The sequence below is a fragment of the Stegastes partitus genome, unplaced genomic scaffold (assembly GCF_000690725.1).
Source record: "Stegastes partitus isolate 25-593 unplaced genomic scaffold, Stegastes_partitus-1.0.2 Scaffold401, whole genome shotgun sequence".
NCBI lineage: Eukaryota > Metazoa > Chordata > Actinopteri > Pomacentridae > Stegastes > Stegastes partitus.
The window spans coordinates 439271-459509 of NW_007578132.1; the positions used below are offsets into that span (position 1 = coordinate 439271).

General features: G+C 44.8%; 1 protein-coding gene across 1 annotated transcript in view; it reads left to right on the plus strand.

Moving 5' to 3' along the window:
* Window positions 1–20239, plus strand: part of LOC103359867 (dystrophin) — a gene marked incomplete at its 3' end in the record, with an annotated part of 141803 nt that overhangs the window by 96767 nt on the left and 24797 nt on the right. The window contains exons 8-15 of the mRNA XM_008285418.1: window positions 1915–2033; window positions 6635–6831; window positions 12791–12919; window positions 14068–14163; window positions 15415–15513; window positions 16962–17143; window positions 18334–18484; window positions 19758–19877. Coding sequence (XP_008283640.1) covers window positions 1915–2033; window positions 6635–6831; window positions 12791–12919; window positions 14068–14163; window positions 15415–15513; window positions 16962–17143; window positions 18334–18484; window positions 19758–19877 — 1093 coding nt within the window. The remainder of the gene's footprint in view (window positions 1–1914; window positions 2034–6634; window positions 6832–12790; window positions 12920–14067; window positions 14164–15414; window positions 15514–16961; window positions 17144–18333; window positions 18485–19757; window positions 19878–20239) is intronic.

Below are 20239 nucleotides of genomic sequence, written 5' to 3' on the forward strand. Positions count from 1 at the left end.
GTGTGTGTGTGTGTGTGTGTGTGTGTGTGTAGGTGTGTGTGTGTGTGTGTCTGTTATCTGAGAGAGAAACGGAACAAAAATGAGGCATAAACAGACGGGGAGTGGACAGACTGGGAACGTCATGTGTTGCACTTCTTCTCCTACACTGAGGTCCTTTTACACACATTTCATTAAATAAATTGGGGGGAGACATTTAAAAACACAGAAAGAAAAAGACCAAGACAGAGACAGATGTGGCAGGCAGTGGCAGCTGACAAGCCAACCATAAGACTGACAGCATGAATGCACTGATTTGTGCATTTTGTACTTTTCAATTTAAAAAGAAAAATAGAATGGCAAATATCCTATATCATGTAAATATGACATTTTTTTCCGTGGCGTTAGCTGGTCAGACAAACCCTCTGAGGGGCTGCTGTTGGCTGCAGACTTACTAACTGGTCTCCGTCTTAAACAGACCTCACACAGTGACCTCTCTGGGGACAAACAAACGCTTCTAGGACACATTTCAAAGCAAACCTTCCCTGACTATTCAGACAGGACGCTTGGTGGTGACTCTGCTCGAGTGATGCTCTGGAACAATCTGAGCAAGCCTGACCCAGACGGTCCCTGAGATCACAACTAGCATGAAGTTTCGTGTTTAAAACAGGAAACGTCTACAGTAACTTGAAAGATAATTCAACCAAAAAACCTCATCCTTTTCCAAAGTTAACCAAAGTGCAGGAGCTGCCTCAACCACGGTCAGAGTCTGAATGGACAGGCTGATGTCTGGTGGTAGAGCTGAAGGTTATGTCCTCCATCGAGGCCAACCGCCTCCTTCAGCCGACAAATCTGCTCCTAAACTCTGTCAAACAAACGTTGTCTCTCAGTGCAGTCCAGCCAGAAATTACTCAGCATCCTAACATAACTGGGAAAAGCTTTTTGTTGAATGGAAATGCCATGTCTAAGAGGGAAATACTCAAAAATACATACTTATGTGGATAATAATAGATGATATCAGATTGTAGGATGTGGTTTGGACTTCGGGGTCTTCAGGAAACAGACCCGGGTAATGCCAGAATCACACTTGCTCCCAATAAAACCAGGATGGATCAGCGTGCCTGTGAAGGTGCTAACTCACAGTGTGTTGCTGTTTGAATGACAGAGACGGCTTACCGAGGACACCAACATGTCCAGAGAGAACCCTGCACAGTGCACCTGGTTCACCTTTTTCCTTTCTAACATCACACATGCACACTAATGATTGCCTGATAACCATGATTCAGCTGGTACTCTGACATTAACCCTCACTCAGTGCAATGAAAGCTGCATTATGGATAAATGAATGATTGAACAAGTAAATGAATCAGTAAATGGATAATGGACGAAAGGCCGTATGAATGCACAGTTATTCTGCCTGTGTGGAAACCCAGGAGGCTCTGGCTCTCATGCCTGGACTCGTGTAATTATAATTACGAGCATGAACATCTGTTAGCAGAGTGGTGGTCACACACCACAGCCATCTCTGGCCGGGTGCTCCATGACACTTATATGTCCAGTGACAGAAGCAGAGCAGCAGGTTTCACAGAACATGTTCTAACATCTTCTACTTTCACTGTTTACTGCCAGAATGAATGAATGACTGGGAAGTGTGTGACTCTTACAAACTATCACGACGCTGCAGCAGAGCTCATGGCGGCTGACATGAAGCAGCCCAAAAAATGAACATTACCGCTTCAGCCAAAGTGAGCCAATGACTACGTTGTCAGCTTTTTTTTACTTTGGAGAACGTTCTTTCTTCTCTTTTTGGTCAACATGTGATTAAGAGATGATCAACCAGAGACACGATCCAGTAGATTCTTGCTGTTCTCGTCCACATCTGGACAAATTACAACATAGATACGGTGGGTGCATGATTTCAGTGCATTTCTCTTTCAGACCTGAGCTGTTTGATTGGAGCTCAGTGGAGAAGAAGATGTCAGCGATCGACAGACTGGAACACGCCTTTAACAAGGCAGAACAACACCTGGGGATAGAGAGGCTGCTGGACCCTGAGGGTAACTACCATCACACACTGCTCACATGCAAACACGTGTAATCACACAGAAGAAGACTGGAGGTGAGCTAAAGCTCCCTTCGTATTTTATGGTTCAGTCGAGCATGATGTGCCGTGCTGTGATTGGACGTTACCACGGTGATATCTGTGGTCGTCTTGGTGGAAGGACTTTATCAGTGATACACAAACTGACTGTCCGGTTGGTAAATATGTCCTTCACTAGCTTGAAAAGTTGTTTTATTTCGTGCACCATAATAACAGAGATGCCTCCTAACAAATATCGACCAGAGAGTTCACCGACATCGGTGGCATCCATCAGTGCCAGGGTAGCTGCTGACCTCAGACCAGTTTACAGACTCTTAATTAACACCATCAGCTAGAGGCAAAAGTGAGTCAGGCTGACCTGGGTGAGAGTTTATTGCAAGACAGTCTTTGCTGGAAAGCGCTCTGAGGTAAATGATGGTACTTCTGAAGCAGTGTCCCGCTCCGTCTTTATACTTCAACATTTTTAGCCAAATTAGAATTCTTTGGAGAACAGAAACAGAACCTGTGAACTAATGAGTCACCCAGGAGTCTGGACCAGAGTCTGTGTGTGGAGCGTTTGTTCAGTGTCCAAAACTCCACCTCACAGTTTGAATTGAAATGTTTGCATGTTTGAGTGTAGATTTGTTTCATCGGTCATTCTGTGGACAGACATCTGTGGACAGAATGCTTTAGGTGGCTGGTGTTAGTCAGCAGGTCATCTACAGACGGGTCACCTGTATGTCAGACAGGTGACTTCACCACCATGTAGCTACATAGCTAGCTACCTTGTGCTTGTAGAAGACAGCTGGCAGCCCGTCATCCTGCCTGTCACAATGAGCTTCCTTATTTTCCCTTCATTTGCTCACAGAGCTGCCATCTTGTCTGAACTCTGTTCAGGGCTTGGAAAAGAAACACATCATTTTGTCTTTCTTTTGTATGTTTAGCTTTGCTCTTTAATCCAGCAAAAGTTTTTCTCATCCGATTACTGGATTAATCAATGGAATCATCATTACAATACATGATCACTAAAATGCTGACATGTGAGGACGTTGGAGGCGTTAAAGGAAAAGGAGCAGCTCATTGCAGCCTCCATCAGCTCCTCCATCCGATTAGATCTCTGGGCTCTAACAGTTGAAGACTGAAATCAAGCCGTGTGCTGCTGTCCTGACAGATGCATGCAAACTTGTCTGAAGTTGCAAAAACTAAACTAAACTAAAGAGTCCAAACAAGCAGATGAGAACAGGCGAGGCCGCTCAGGAGGACGGCCCGGAGGCTGGTCGGGCAGGCAGGGCAGGAAAGGCCGAGCAGGAGGCTGACAGCGGCGGCAGACACCTTCTTGTAGCTGACGGCAAAGTCTGTAGGCTGACCCAGGAGCAGCCTGAGTGTCAGTTGACCCAGAGGTTGAAAGGATGTCGGTGCTGTCTCTACCGTAGCCGACTTGGACTGCAATGGTTGCAGCGTTTTAGTGGGCTCTGAGGCGCCGGGTTCTGGACTGGGCTCAACTGTAAGTTTAGAAGTTAAGGGAACTCCTTCTGAACCAGCCCTCAAGTGCTTCGGCGTGTAAAGAACACGTGACACACAGAACAAGACTATACAAATAAAAGGTGGTAACTGATAAATATGATATATAGATGTTGTAAAACCTGCTCCCATCATCATGTTTATGTCCCACCTGTTGTATCAGGCTTGACTCAAAGCTCATAAAATCCTGTTTTCCTGCTGATGTGAGGAAACACTCCTTCAGATGTGTTGATGACCAGCAGCAACACGTTGGTTTATTTTTAGCGCCTGCATCACTTTTGGTCAAGTTCAGACAGTCTTTTATGTGAACTAGAGATTCACACGTGGCATGCAGAGGCCTCTGATGTGCACAGCTCATGTGTTCACTGCTGTCAGCTGGTCGCTGTTATGAAGTCACTGCAAAGCATCGGATGGATTCTGGACATGATTTAGGTCTTTTAAATTTGGACAGGAACTAGTTTACTTCCTTAAACTTGTTTCTGCAGCTTAGTTTTTGGACTGGTTTTATGATTATTGTTATTTTTACCAGCCTCTGTTTCATGCTCAGTAACTTGCATGTAAACATCACAGAACAAATAATGTTCCTGGTTTAAGCATGACAAGGTGAAGAAGACACGAGTGAATACATTAAATGACTCTATTTAATAAAGGACAGAATACCGATGCACGTTTTATTAGCATGTATTCAAGGCGACAAGTTGTTCTTTCTGCTTTTAATAGTTAATGAAAGAAAGCTAATATTTAAAAGCCTTTGAATGAGTTTCGATGTCGACATGATGCACAAGGTTGATCCAGAGGAGGAGGCGTGTCAGGGAGACTTTTAAATTCACTTTACAAGTTTAATAAGTTTAAAAATTAATAATAATTTAATAAATAAATAAGAGCTGTGTTAGTGTCACACAGACTTCGGTCTGTGGATGAACTCAACAAATCAAAGAGCGTCTGAGGCTTTATAGTAACTGCACCTCTTTTTTTAATCGACATTATTTTCTTTTCATTTCTACACTTTGTTCTTTCTGTGCCACTGTTTGGCCGGTCTTTCTGTATTCCCTCCACTCCTTTCTCTGTATGTCCGTGTCCCACCGTCTGTATGTCTTTGCTTCGTTCTCTGTGCTCTTGAGCCTTTGCTGACTCTGTTCGCCTGGAATCAAAGCCCACATCCAGCCGTTTCACTGTCAGACTTTCGGCTTATCTTGTTTGTCCGTTTTGAGCCTTCTTGTTTCATCCTCCTGCCTGTGACCCGCAAAAAATACAAATGCACAACATGCATCTATTTTGGGTTCACACTGCGTTGTTGTGAATGTGTCTGTTAGTACATATAGGTGTAATGAACAGTGTCACACTCGTCTAGCAGCTCATTAACCACAGCGGTGCAACAACACAAGGAATGCTGTAAAACGACGCCTTAAAGAAAGTCTGATTGTGTTCAAGGCCTCTTGCTTTGGCTCTGCTCTTCTTGTTCCTGTTCCTTGCCTCCTCCACTCACATCTCAGATAGAAGGGACTAGGATGCGACAAGAGGAGTCGAGGAAAGGAATCAAGGATGTGCAAACTGAGGAATGAGCAGAGGGCTGATCTCACAGACACATCAACCAACTGAGGAACACCAGTCAGATGTATTCCTCTCCGGGCTGCAGGTGGATCAGTGGTTAGCACTGTGGCCTCACAGCTAGAAGGTCGCTGGTTGGCGTCCCGGTGAGGACACCCGGGATCTTCCTGCGTGGAGTCTCCATGTTCTCCCCGTGCAGCGTGGGTTCTCTCCGGGTTCTCCGGCTTCCTCCCACAGTCCAGAAACATGCTGAGGTTAATTGGTGATTGTAAATTGTCCGTAGGTGTGAATGTGAGTGTGCTTGGTTGTCTGTCTCTAAGTGTAGCCCTGTGATAGACTGGTTACCTGTCCAGGTGAACCTGCCTTCACCCTGAGTCAGCTGGGATAGGCTCCGCCCCCCTGTGAGGATTAAGGAGCAGAGATGATGGATGTATGTTTACAGAGACAGATGTAATCCCCGCAAGGCAGAGACACGCATGCATGATATCCTGATGCTCACACACACATTGTGACATGCTTACACACACACACACACACACACACACATATTGACTCTACACACAAACACACAGTGAGGGACGTGTGCACACGAACACACACAACTGGACACACACACGATCAGACGATGGAATTATTCATGGAGCTGTTTGTCTTCCTCAGACAGACAGAAACACCCTCAGACCTCCCAGCATGTGACTGGTTCTCTACCTTTATCTCAGCTCCTCACACCGACCCACCAGCACCGCCATCGTTCCCAGCAGGCAGGCCTACTCTCCGTCTCCTTGTTTCTTTTGCTCTCCATTTTCGTGTCCATCTGTTCCTCCTTCATGCTGTTCGTTATTCTTCCAGTGGTGAGCGTACAGTGCTCCAGACATCACTGCATTAACACAACCATTAGCACTCGCGTTCTCTTTCTGTTTCCTCCTCCTGCTCTCTGATTCCTCTCCAGTGCCACACTGTTCTCTACCTTCTTCTTGCCTGTGTCTCTGTCTCCTACAGTGTTAATTTATCTGCTGTGTCTCACCCTGGTGGTGATCTGTCTCTATTAGTTTTGCCTCAGGCTGACCGGCCTGGCCACAGGCTCCTGGCCATCCTTCCTGCTCTGTCGTATCTCTTTTCACCTGGTACAAAGCTTCCCTGTGACTTCATTCAGCTGTGTTCAGCAGGGCTTAGCGCAGACAGACTGACTGACACGCTGATGCGATGGGAAATAAAAGGAGGCATAAACAATGGCCTCCAGTTATTCATGAACATCAAGAAAAATGACTTAATCTACTTTTGCAGTTGAAAGACAGTCTGCTACATCATCCTGCGGCCTTTAAGGTTCCTTATGAGTGGACATCCCGTCATCACTCTCACACGTATGCGACACATACAGGCCTATAGAAGGGATAGTAGTCTCCCTTTTTATTGCTGTTCAGCGCTGAATCATGCTCAGTTTCACCTTTTTCAACAAGAACTTACAATAAAAGATTTTAATCTTTAACCTGACTTCATTCTGCCTTTCAGATGTGGCCGTGCCTCACCCGGACAAGAAGAGCATCATCATGTACGTGACGTCGCTTTTCCAGGTGCTTCCCCAAAGTGTTTCCATGGAAGCCATCCAGGAAGTGGAGACGCTGCCACGAGCGAACCCAGCCGGCGTGTCCCGGGTCACAACGGAGGAGCACTACCAGATCCAGACCCAGCAGCGCTTCTCCCAGCAGGTTGGACACACAGTCACACACTCACAGCGTGTCCGTCCTCCCGGCTGTAGATGTCTGCTGACAAAGTGTTGTCGTACTCCGGCTGCCCTGTGACACCACAGTGGCTCATTATTTCTGCTTTTCACTGAAAGACTCTGGGCTTGTTTAAAAGCTGCAGACAGGTTTGAACAAACATATTCATTTAGCTTCTTTGAGTGTCAAATGTTTGTTTCCTGATGCTCCGTTAGCAGACAGGCTGTTTGTGGTCCAGGAGGGGAGCGTGCTCAGGATTTGTATCGCTGCTGTTTCACCAGCCAGGCCTCCTGTGACCGTTGCCTATTTTTTCTGTTGTTCTAAACACAGTTGTGAGTCTGTGTGTGAGCCCTCCTTTCTGATGTCAGAGTTGTGGTGTGGTTTGTGTGACCATCATCCACTTCTGTGACTCAACAACCCAAAATAATCAAGGCAGCCATCATGTTGGTCAACACAGTGAAAACTGTTTGGTTATCCATGAAACCAGTTTCTGCACAAATCCAACTCAACGTTCCTGCGTTTTCTGGGAGAAGATCATAACTAATGAGGAGCTTGTCACAGAAGCATGGCTACTGCGATAGTGACGGGTTGTTTCTGTGCTAACAGTCTGACCTGTATTGACCTGTCCCTTATGAGAACAGGTCTAATGGTGAGGAGTCCATCTGTGCCTCTATTTAGGGGAGTTAACTGCTTCCATTTAGTGCCGTGATGGCAGTAAGATGCCATGCTTTGCTCTGCATGCATCGGCCTGTGCTCAGCTATTTACTTCTCCACATTTGCATTTCATTGCTTGGTTATTGAGGCGACATCCACAATAATAATATTGTTAAGGGGGATTTGTAGCGTTATATATTATGCAGCTGTAGATGTTTGTATGCTGCATGTTAGCAGCTCTACAATCAGATTTCCTCACCCAGTTACAACACTGCTATCATTCTGTCCTGCCAGCTTATTAACATTATTAGAGTGGGCTTGTGAACCTCCCAGCTGGACCCGCTCTCTGTTGTAGCATTAGCCTGAAACTGAGGGCGATAAAAGAAACTGTTGGGAAGATCTTTGCTCTCAAACGTCCTCTGAACTGTCTTACATTAGTTCTGTATGGCAGCATAATAACATCATCCAAAAATCCTGTGGAGATTTGGAGATCTTTTAGAATAAATAAGATAATGAAGAGCTGGCTAACAGCATCTCCAACTTGCAGTCAGAACATTAGGAGGTTTGAAACTCCCTCTTTCCCTGTAATTCTGCAAAATAAAATGAAGGTGCTAACCAGCAGCCGCACAGGCTCACAAGCATGCTTACAAAGAAAACACGGTTTGCATCCTGCTCTGTGATGATAAATTGGATAATGAATAGTTTGATAGCACAGTTGCTTCCTAATGATACCACAAACTGAGAGCAGGTTTCCTGGAAGAACCGGCGCGAGCAGATTATCACAGCCGTTTTAATCTTAAGGCGTGATTAAGAGGTGAAGCTGTGGAGAATTTATAACAAATATTACGGCCGTATTCGCAGAGAGCCACAAACGACCGCTTTAGCTTCACTGGTCTGAAATCATGTGAGATTCAGTTAAATCTTGTTTGTTGGTTTTCTGTCGGTGGAATCTTTCATAAAGGCACGTTTAGGAGCAGCAGAGCTATAAAACCTGGACCGGGCATAGATTCTCAGGAGTTCCTTCAGACCTGAACCTTGGAAACATTACTCTCTCAACAATTACTGCACTTGTAAGGAGGCTAATGAGATGCATGGAGCTCTGAGCACAACACGAAGCTTCGCCATCGAACTCTGGCCCCAGCACTGAGGAAACATGGCTGCATTACTGTTTCTAATAATACAAGAAAATGAGTTTCCAACTCGTACTGGCCTTGTTACTGCAACACAGAAAGAGCACGATAACATTTGAGAAACTTAAAGACACCATTCACAGATATATAAAAAGAGGAAGAGCAAGTATTGAAACCCAGAACTGGACCCTGCTTCAGGTCTGCCTCCGACAGAGGAGTCAAGCTGAAGAAGATCTCAGTCTGGACTTTATGAGACGGATTAAAACACGACAGAAAACTGCTCCTGTTTTAGAAGTGACTACTTGAGGAACATCTTATGGTTTAACGATTGTGTAACACTAACAAACATAAAATAAAACATCTCTGAAAGCCCTCATTTTGTGTTTTATGCTGTAAAATTATGCAAAATTTCAAAACTGCAGATAAAAACTATAATTTTAGTTCTAAGACTGATTAGCTTGTAACGGATTAAATTTGCACTTTTTAGGCATATTATTTGACTTTGAATGAATTAACTCATGAATAAATTCATAATTTCCGACTCTGAGTGTGTTTTGAACGTAGCAGAGCGACTTCAGGGTCAGTTTCAGTTCCTCTGCTCAGCCACGTTATCAGACTTTAGCAGGATTAGTGGAGCTGCTGTTACCTTTGAGCTGAGCTGAGGTCAGTGGCGTTCTGTCACAGCCAGTCGCAGCAGGACGGAGCGAGCTTCCTGAAGTAATGTCTGCTAATGTCATTATCTCACTCAGTCTCCCCATCAACCCCCCTCCTCGCCTTCATTACCTGTCTGTCTGGAGAGAAGCTGCAGGCCGTTGCCGTCGGTGATTCGGAAAAGATGTGGCAAGAAAACAATGGATGGAAAGACAGAGGAGGTTAGCTTGAAAAGGGAAGATAAGAGAGGAAGTGGGAAGCTGTAAATACAATATACAGAGAGGTGGAGAGGGGCAACGGAGAATGAGATGGAGCAGACAAATACGAAATGTGAGAAACAAGTGAGACGGCGATGCAGTCAGACAGAGAGGAAGAAGTTACCGACAGGGGCTATTATCTGCCTCCTCCCTCCCCTCATTATATCAACACTGAGCTACAACCCGGGACCGAGCCGGGAGGACAGGTCTGGTCATGGACAAAACTAAAGACTAAATCTAAGTTTTTAGACAAACACTTGAAACCAGTCGGCCTTTATGTGACACCGTCTGAGCTGTCCTGATGGAGCAGCCCTGTCTGGAGCTCAGAGCAGGAAACAGGCTCACATGCTCCAGATCCAGGAGCTCTGTGGCAGTAAAAACAGCTAATCCACCCCGATGAAGACAAAAGGGGGAAAGGCAGGAGGTGGGAGAGAAGGTGAGGAGGGTTGGTGATTATTTACCTGGTGGGACGACGGTCACCAAGAGCAGCTGCCTCCACAGGAGGACAGTCGCTGCTGCGTCCAGCTTCGACTCCAACTGTCAAAGAAATCCAATCAGGAGAGCTACGAGGCCAAAACAGTGGCATCAGAAATAAAATGTGGTCCTGAAAACAAAAACAAAACAACTGTAATGAAACTCACAGGTAGGCTGATAACAAACACACAAAAACCACAAGAGACACACAAGAAAGGGGGTATTTTCAAAATTAAACAGGAAATGAAGTGAAGCAAGCAGCTCAGAAGGAGCTGAGCCTGGCTCACACTGTCGACTGCTGCATGTTTGTCTTTGTGTGACAGAAGCATGTTGTTTCGTGTTCTGCTTGGTGGTAATCACCCAGACTGAGGGAGGGGACGGAGTGTGTTGCCTTTGACTGGGGAGGAACGGTGCCGCGAGAGTTCGGTACCAAAAATAGAAATTTAACGTTGAAAACAAAACCTGAGCTGAAAAGGAAACGTTGGATTTGAAATCTTTGTATTTGAACAATTGGCAAAATTGGCACTGAAAAATAAAACCGTAAATGATTCAGTTGTATTTAGATGTGATGTTGAGCGACCATCTTCTCAGTTCTTCTTCATGTCTGTCTTCTTACAGTGAACGTTTTTTTCCGTGTCAGAAGCTGGACAGAAGGTTTCTGTGCACTTGTCCAGACCGGTGCTGATCATAGCAGTGACTCCTTTGTCTAAATATATCAGTTTTCTACGGCGGAATCATTGTTATATGGATTTCAATCATGCATCTAGATTCTTTCCTCGACTTATTAGAGGTCTTCTGGAGATGTGCTGGGTCAAACATCTACATGCAGCATGAATTACATGAATTATCAATTTTGGTCACGTAAAAAGTCGTGTCAGTCAAATGTTCCTGCTGGCACGGCCTCTGAACCGCTGGTGAACGATTACGATTGACTGCAGCAGCTGATGGTTTAAATATTTGATGCACTCATTAGACTCAAACACAAACGGAAAAGCCTAAAGAGCTCAGCATAGATATGAAGAAGCCCAAAATCATCTGTGCAAACAGTTTTGTTGAAGTGTAAAGAGCACGGCACGCTCAGGAACAAAGTGTAGCTGTCACCTGCTGCTGCTCACGAATCACCACGAGTCACCACGAGTCACCACGGGTCACTACGAGTCACCACGAGTCACTACTAGTCACCACGAGTCACTATGAGTCACCACGGGTCACCACGAGTCACTACGAGTCACCACGAGTCACCAAGAAGCAGGTCTGCAGTGACTTAGAAGCTGCTGGAACACAGGCATCAGTGAGTTTATGGATGTCACCATTGCTGTGTGGATGTTATTCACTCTGCAGATTTTCTCATATTTTCAGAAGACCTACAATAAATCAATGAAAGAACCAAATGCATGATTGTTTTTTGTGACAAAGACACGTGTTGAGAGTCACAGGACTCAGTGGAAAGTCCAGACTGCCCTGATACACCTGGTCTCTACAGGTGCATGTTACCTTTTGTTTACAACCGTAGATACAATTACCTGGTTTCAGCTTGGCCAAATCTGACATCAGTCGTCCTGCTTCACTCTTTATCGACTTATTTGCAGTCACACACCTGCATGTGAGACGTTTAGAAACATCAGTACGTTTGAATAGATGTGGCCGAGTGAGCACGAAGCGTAAATGTGGAGACGTCATCAGGCAGAGCGGGAGTGTGTGTGGACGGCTGTGGAGGAGAGAGGGCTGCTGGACAGGTGCTGCAGGTTCACCTGTCTGCTGTCTGCTGTCTGTCGCTCAGTGTGTCACCGCTCTCATCTCTCTCTGTCCGTCTCCGCCTGGGTTTCCATCCATCCAAGGACACTTTTGGAAGCATCACAATTAAAAATCCTATTTCCTTCTCAGAATGCCAGTCTGGTGTCATCATACCTACAGATAAACACACTTAGTGAAGTACCTCCATTATGGACAGTCTCCAGGACTGATGTGTGCTGCTCTATTCATCCACTTAACTCAATAACTGAGGGCAGGTTTGCACAGAAACTTTTTTCTAACTGAATTTGTTTGACGTAGTTATTCAATGAACAATAATCTACAAGTTCAACCCTAACCTCTTTTCTACAACATCATTTCTATTTATATCTAAAAATGCTTCCAGCGCTGTACATTCACACTAACTACTAAAGAAACTGCTTTGTCTCTGAGTAAATGTGACGGATCACAGCTGGTTCTAGGTTTTCTGATCGGTATCCGTCCATCGTAGGCTAATACAGGTCTATAAGAAGCTTAACACGGTTCAGTTTGTTGCAGCGTTTCTCTGTTTTCATCTTGAAGTATTGCACTGTACACAACATTTTCTGATTAGAGTTTATACCCACTCAGCCAACATTCATCTGACTTTCCATTTTCCCTGAAAATGTCTATTTATATTTATTATATATAAATATATTAATTCACCTACAATCAGCTCAGCATTTGGATGGAAACGAGGCTCGTGTGAGATTATTCATGCTTCTTTTTTCTCCTCTTTTCTGCTTTTGTTTTCTCTCCTCATCTTGGTTTTCCATTTGCTCCCTGTATCCTCCTGTCTCTTCTGTTTGCTTTCTGTATTTCTGCCCTTTTATTGTCTGTCTCTCCTTCCTCTGTGTGGTTTGGCTTCGGGATCTTTCACTCTCTGCATTGTTTTGCCTCTGTTGCTCTGCTGCCCTCTGCTCTCTGCTCCTACCTCTCTGCCAACCTGTCCTCCCTGTCCTCCCTGTCCTCCCTGTCCTCCTTTGTCCTTTCTGTCTGTCTCTCTCTCAGATCACAGTGAGTGTGGCTCAGGGCCGAGTGCGGAGCCCCTCTCCTCAGCCTCGCTATAAAAGCTATGCCTACACCCAGGCTGCATATGTCAAGTCGCCAGAGCAAAAGAGGAGGCGTTTTACTGATCAGGTCCGTGTCTTGCGATGCTAACACTTGCCAAACGCCTGTCGGTCTGTGTACGTTGTGGCTGCACACATGTTGTTTCGTCTGCCTTTGTTTGTGTCGCTGACAAAAAGCGTCCACCCGAACAAGTCTCAGAACATCACCAACAAGAAGAGCTTCAGGTTTACTGTGTGCTGCTCATCAGCTGGTCCACCTCATGCTTCCCTTGTGTCTGTGATGTATAAGTTGGAAAAGTTGAATTACTTTCAGAATTTTTCAATCTGTGGACAAAAGCTGTGAAACAACAGGACTTGTTGCGGCGGACGTTTTTTGCAGATTGTCTGTCGATCACATGAATATGTTCTGGACTTCAAATGTGTTTTTTCTTTCATGAAGACATTGACCATTCATTTATTTATTCATGAGTCAAGTCAAAGTGACACTAACTACGCCTTTAGCTTTCATCAGTAGTGATTCAGGTTGTTGTCTTGTAGGAAGGCATCGTGGGGATTAGGAATCACAAACTTCCTGTAATGCTGGTAAACCTGATTAGAAACTTCAATCATGTTCTACATTTCCCTGTGAAGAGAAATATTTTTTTCAAGACTGTGAGGACCTGATGTTTTTACAGTTGATTACAATCAGTCAAGCATGTTTTATATGGATAAATAACGCATACATTTGATCATTTAGAATTGTCAAGGACCTCCATGTGGGATATCTAATCAGGGTAGAAGCTGTAAACATTTCATCGTCTCTGCTGTCAGACTAAACTGAACACGTCTGTAATACAAAGAGAGACAGTGATGGTGAGACTACAAAGCCTCGTGTGTTTTTTCACGACCTTATTACTAGAGAGAAGAAAGGAGTGAGAGGTGGAGCACAGAGCAGAGATTAAAAGGAGAGAAGTTGTTAGCGTCCACAACAGTGGCGGGCACACAAAGAGGGAGAGAGAGAAGCAGGACCAGTTATTAAGGTTAGACAGAGGCCAGAGCTGCCCGTCTGTAGGCTCTGGTGATGGCTAACTCCTCGTCTCTTCCTATCCTCTCTTTCATGCTTCCTCTCTGCCACCCCGTCCCTCTGTTTCCTCGTTCCATCTCTCTCTACTCCACCACCCTCTCGATGCCTTCTCACGCTCCGTCTCTGCCCGTTACCTCCCGTTTGTCCCCCTTTAGTTCCTGAGTCCCGGCCAAGAGGAGCTGCAGCGAGGCCTCAGTCCTCTGCCTCCAGGCTCCACCAGTCTGGAGAGCTACCAGGCTGCGCTGGAGGAGGTAGGCCACTGCTGTAGTCACACAGACGTCTTCCACATTCTGTCTTGTGTTTAATGTGTGTCAACAAATCTCATGTGCTTGTGTGTCGAGTCCTCATATAGCACATTTTCCCTTAGTGCAGTCGAGCTCCAAAAACTAGTGAAACACATCAGTTCATTGTGTGAGTTTATGTTGACCTACATACATCGTCCCACGTTGCACCAGTATCCTCCAGAGGAGTGGTTGTGAACCTTTTTTGTCAGCTGCACCTCACAACCGAATCAGATGAAGTCAAACATCACTTCATCCACACTCACCGTCTTCGTTTCAGTTTATTTTAAACAGATTATAATTAGATTCATCAATTCGTCGTCGACCAGAAGTGAATGTTTTCTGGTCTCCTCTGTGACAGTAAACTGAACATCTTGTGATTGAAGACAAAACAAGAAATCTGAGTCATTGGGAAACACTGATCAGCATTTTTCACAAGTTTCTGACATTTAATCGACCAAATAACTAATTAATTAAGAAAATAATCGACAGTTTTATCAATGACAGTATTTGTTAGTTGCAGCCCTATTTCATATTTAACTGATAGTATTTTACATAAACATGTAGAGTTTTTTATGTATTAAATTGCTGACTGTAGCTTCGTTTGCGTTTGTTTTGCTACCACTTGGAGAGGCTGCACTGATCAGAATTTCACTTTCTATTGAAACAGTAGAACACAATTACTTTGAGTTATTCAAACTGTCTATTTATTGGCATGCTTATGGCTGACCTGTATACCTGTAGCTGATCTATCAGCTATTGATCCATCATATTGAGCCATTTTACCTGTTAGCGCTTCAAGTGATTAGACTTTTTTTAACCCTTCACATCTTAGTTCCAGCAGCCTTTTTCCTCGTTGTGCCTCCAGTGGATTGTTTTCTAGTTTTCATTTTCTTCGTCACAGATGTTTAGAAGTTAGAGCTGCATCAATACGAGGACATTTTTGCATCAAATCAAAATTTCACTTTTTATAAAATCAATTGCACAACAGAATAAGCAGAAAGAGCCGCTGGGGTACAAATACCTCTGGTCGGGAATCGGTGAACTGCAGCACCAAATGTAGATTGATCTGAAAATAGTTCCAAAGAAAGTGACATTTGATGAAAACTACAGAGAATAACAGTAATAAAAGTGAAACTCTTCAGAAGATCTTCAGGCAAATACAGAAGACATCCTCTTGTTCTTAAAGTATGTTCTATTCATGAAGCTCTGACTTTGAAGGTGTTGACGTGGCTGCTGTCGGCTGAGGATGGCCTCCAGGCCCAGCCTCCCATCTCCAACCACGTGGAGGAGGTGAAGGAGCAGTTCCACACACATGAGGTAGGAGCTGACGCTAACCAAGTCCTGCTGCAACAAGGCTTCTAGTTAGCTATTCTATCATGAAAGCATTGCTCTGTTTTATTCTTGAATCTTGTCGTCTCAGTCCAACGCCGATGTTTTGGACGACACAGTGAAACTCAAACATGACAGATTTTTAGTGGAGGGAGAATTTTGAATGTCGAAATAGTTTGTATGGTTCAAGACAATCGGAGAAGTAAAAACAGCAAAGTGCATTTACCCACTGAAATGTAGATGAAAGGCCCTGCATCATCCAATAACAGTAATAATGTGTATTGTGTGCAGGGACCTGCATGCTACACGGCCCACATGTCCAATACAAAGACACGTTTAGCAGGGAAAGCACACGAGTGATGCTCTGCACATGTGTTAAATATTTAAAAATCATCAGTTTCTTGCAGCTACGATATTCTCCGTCTGTCATGTAAACAAACAGAAGCAAAACTAAAATTACCCTTCAACCCGATGTTTCATTGAGGAAACCCAGCCAACAAAATAAGAGGTTAAAGTAAAAGCTGTCATCATCCACACCAACACGGCGCGGCCAATAGCTTGACAAGCTGTGTAATTAGAGAAAGAATGAGTCACTGAAGGGTCAAACCTGCAAAGCCTGTAGGAATGAATGTGAAGTGGCCCATTACCAAAAACATCTGGGCTGCTTGTCATGCCAGGTTTGGTACGTGAACAAATCCAGCGTTTGAAAAGCACAGCAAGCCGCAACAAGAAGACACTTGTTAGATTTTGAGTGTTTAGCAAATCCCCTCAGTGTTTAGGATCTTCTATTTTAGTTAATACACAGTCGCCCATAAAGCTGGAATCAGTTCTGTTTTCAGACACATTCCTCTTTTTATTTCTACTTCTACACACCAGTAACCGCTCTGAGTCCCAGCTAGCAGGTGGAACCAGTTCTGACTTCAGGATGTGGCTGAAGAGTGGGACGTCCTGCCCACTGACTCCACCAAGCAGCTGGTGGACAGAACGCCACCATGTCTGAACCCACTGATCCATGAAGGGGGGCCAGACTCAGTATTAGTGACTGAGAGACATTTAAAGAGTAATAATGGACATTCTGATGCATTAAATCCCCTCAGATGTGTTTCCTGTTCTATGGCCAAGGTTGAAAACTGAAACAAACCCTTAATCCTGTTGGTCAGTCCCCCCAGTTTAGCTTAAGCCTGAACACACAGTTTGCATTGACTGTGACATGTGTTGTATGTATATCATGATATCCATAAAGGATCATATTAGAGTTAGGTGCTCAGAGAGTGGGTGTTAAATTTTAAAAAAATAATTTAAAGAAAAAAAAAGGAACACATCTGGAGAAGAGTGAGCTGAGAACGGTCTGGGTGTAGTGGTGAGAGGCCTGCTTCTGTAGGGCAGCACAACGTGAATGGTTGTGAATGTGCTTGTGTTTGTCTCTTCTTCACCAGGGCTACATGGTGGAGCTGACCACTCACCAGGGCAGTGTGGGCCGGGTGCTCCGGGCCGGTGCTGCCCTGCTGGGAGAAGGAAATCTGAGCGAGGACGAGGACTCGGAAGTCAGGGAGCAGATGAACCTGTTGAACTCACGGTGGGAGCACCTGAGAGTGGCCAGCATGGAGAGACAAAGCAGGTAAGGAGACAAAGACAAGCACATTTAGAAGAATAAAACAATAAGACAATCAGCTGTTCACAGACTATGACAAATATAATTGTTGACCAAAGTGAAACAACAGAATAAGGAAACGGACCTGATCCTTTCCAAATCATATAAACTGTCACTTAAGAGCGGGAACTAAGTCTCTGAGTTTTCAAGCATAGCCCTGGATTTGGGCAAGACCCCCTTTTGTGATGAAATGTCTTAGATGCCAGTTAGAGGGTCAGAACCGCTTCACTCCATCACACATATTGGACAGACTAGGTCTAGTGAACCAGCAGCTTTAGGGTCAATGGGAGTGAGGTTTTGTCATATTTAGCCGAGGCGAGGTCTCTCCAGAACGTATAGATTTGTCACAAATGTAATTCACCTTTGGTTTATTTCTAGATAACGTTGTTTTTGAAATGTTGGTGTTGATATAAGAGAATACTTTGAATGATATGAAGGTGTGTTGGCACATGAAGTCACAGCTCTCACTCACTTCTGTCCTAATTCAGCCCCATAAATAAAGCTTCGTCTCTTTCTACACAATGAATGGAGACCCCCATTGTAGTCCACATTAATGAGCACAAAGAACAGCAACTTCTCTAATTATGGGATGTCCAGTGATAAGTGACACAGAGCCACGTTTCATTAACTGTTCAGCAATCTTCTCTGATAATCTTGTTGATTTAAGCACAGAGCGGCCCAGACATGGTGTGGACTACCAAACAGCAAGTGTCTGTTCTAATGAGATCAGGCCGTCAGTTTTACCATCCGCACCTATTAAATTAGCAGTAATTACAGCCTAACAGCTTCTTCTGTCCCTCTGAGCTGGTCATCTGGTCGGCTTATACAGTGCTTTCAACATACATGATCAATAAAAAGTATTCATTGGAAGTTTTCACCTTTTATTGCGTTTCAACAGTAAATAATAAAAGTTCATTCATAAAGGCTTTTTGGACAAGAATTTCCCCCAAAAACCTTATTTTATGTGAAAGTGAAAACAGAAATATATTTTTCATGACATAAAAAATATTTTGTAGTAAATTCTTATCAGAACAGTCGTATTAAATTAACAGTGATCCAGTGTTGAAAGCAATAAAAGAGGGAAGCGTTCAAAGCGGGTGAGGCTCTATGTCGGCACTGTGTGACCGACAGCCGGCTAAGTCGTGTCTCCTTCCCAGACTCCATGAGGTCCTGATGGAGCTGCAGCACCAGCAGCTCCAGCAGCTAACGGACTGGTTGGATGTGACGGAGGCACGAATTAAGAGGATGGGGGCTCAGCAGCTAGGTCCTGACCTGGAGGACGTAAAGTACCAAGTAGAGGAGCACAAGGTGAGCACCTGCTGGTCTTAGCCCCGTTCTCCAGACGTGGCTTCACTCATTACATGCTGTCATCTGTATTGTCAAATAAAAATATCATGTCACTAAAGGAAACTCTTACAGCATGAAGTCTAACCAACGGGGGGAAAAGACAAGGCTAGTAATGTTAGAACCAGCTTCTAGGGGTAGTCGTTGTGCTCAGGGCACAAATGTCGCCTCACAGCTAGAAGGTTCACGGTTCTGGTGAGGACACCCAGGATCTTTCTGCGTGGAGTCTCCATGTTCTCCCCGTGCAGCGTGGGTTCTCTCCGGGTTCTCCGGCTTCCTCCCACAGTCCAGAAACATGCTGAGGTTAATTGGTGATTGTAAATTGTCCGTAGGTGTGAATGTGAGTGTGCTTGGTTGTCTGTCTCTAAGTGTAGCCCTGTGATAGACTGGTTACCTGTCCAGGTGAACCTGCCTTCACCCTGAGTCAGCTGGGATAGGCTCCGCCTCCCGCGGCCCCAGTGAGGATTAAGTTGTAGATGATGGATGGATGGATGGAAGTCTGACAGGCACATTAGGCTAACTAGCATATTGGAAGATCCTTCAAACAAACCAGACGGAATCATAAATTTGAAGATAAGAAAAATGTAATTTCTTCAAATTTAACTGTGCTGGAAAAAGTCAATATTGAAAAAGTTGTGAACAGACAGTAAGATGTGTCAGAAGAGCCCTGCGGTAGGAATCAGGCTGTGCTGCCATAAATCTTCTGGCAGTTTTAATTCTTTCGCCCTAGGCGTATGTCAGCCGCCTTTAAATCTGACTTTCACCCAAGCAAAGAGCAAATAATCAGCAGCTCAACCTGAAGCGATACCTGCATGCACACTCTGGATAACAGCATATGAAGCTACCTGGTGTGCTCACTCAAGCCACCATCATGCTAAAGACACATTAATACAGAACATAGCATCCACTGAATAAGCCAGACAATATTAAAAAGAATAAATATTACAACAAAAAATAAACCAAATGTTATAAATAACGTGTTCACAGCTGCACTTAAAGGGAGCACATTAAACACTGGTAGTTGCAGCCTTATTTAAGACTTTTTCTCAGAAAGGCTTTCGTCATGTTTGGAGGCCTCTGTGTTCCTTCTATCCCTGTTGTAGCTTGTTGACCGCTCGGTGGTGAGAGAACAGAAGCGCTGCTCTGTCCTCAACCCCGTCAACCAACACTTTGGTTTCCACTCTGCCATGAAGTCAGCATCACTAGTTTGTCTTCCTGTGTCTGTCTGGTCGTGTAGCTCCTGCAGGAGGACCTGGAGCTGGAGCAGGTGAGGGTGAACTCTCTGACCCACATGGTGGTGGTGGTGGACGAGAGCAGCGGAGACAGCGCCACCGCCGCCTTGGAGAGCAAACTGCAGGTGAGGACACCGCTGCCTTAAATCTGTACTCACAGTGCACACTTTCAGCTGATTACACACATTGGCGGCGACGTTTGTTAGGAAGACAACCATCTCACAGGCCGAGTCTCGTTTCTGTTTTTAAACTTTCTGGAGTTTCTGTCCTCTCTACTTGCTCATACGTTCCCTCTCAGTGGGAGTGGGCTCAGCACATCCCAGCTGTTGTTTGTTTGTGAAAATAGATGGAATAGGAGATAGTGTTGTGCAGTAATTAGGCCTTGCCAGGAGGGTGTGTGTGTGTGTGTGTGTGTGTGTGTGTGTGCGTGTGTGTGTGTGTGTGTGTGTGTGTGCTGTGATAGACTGGTTACCTGTCCAGGTGAAGT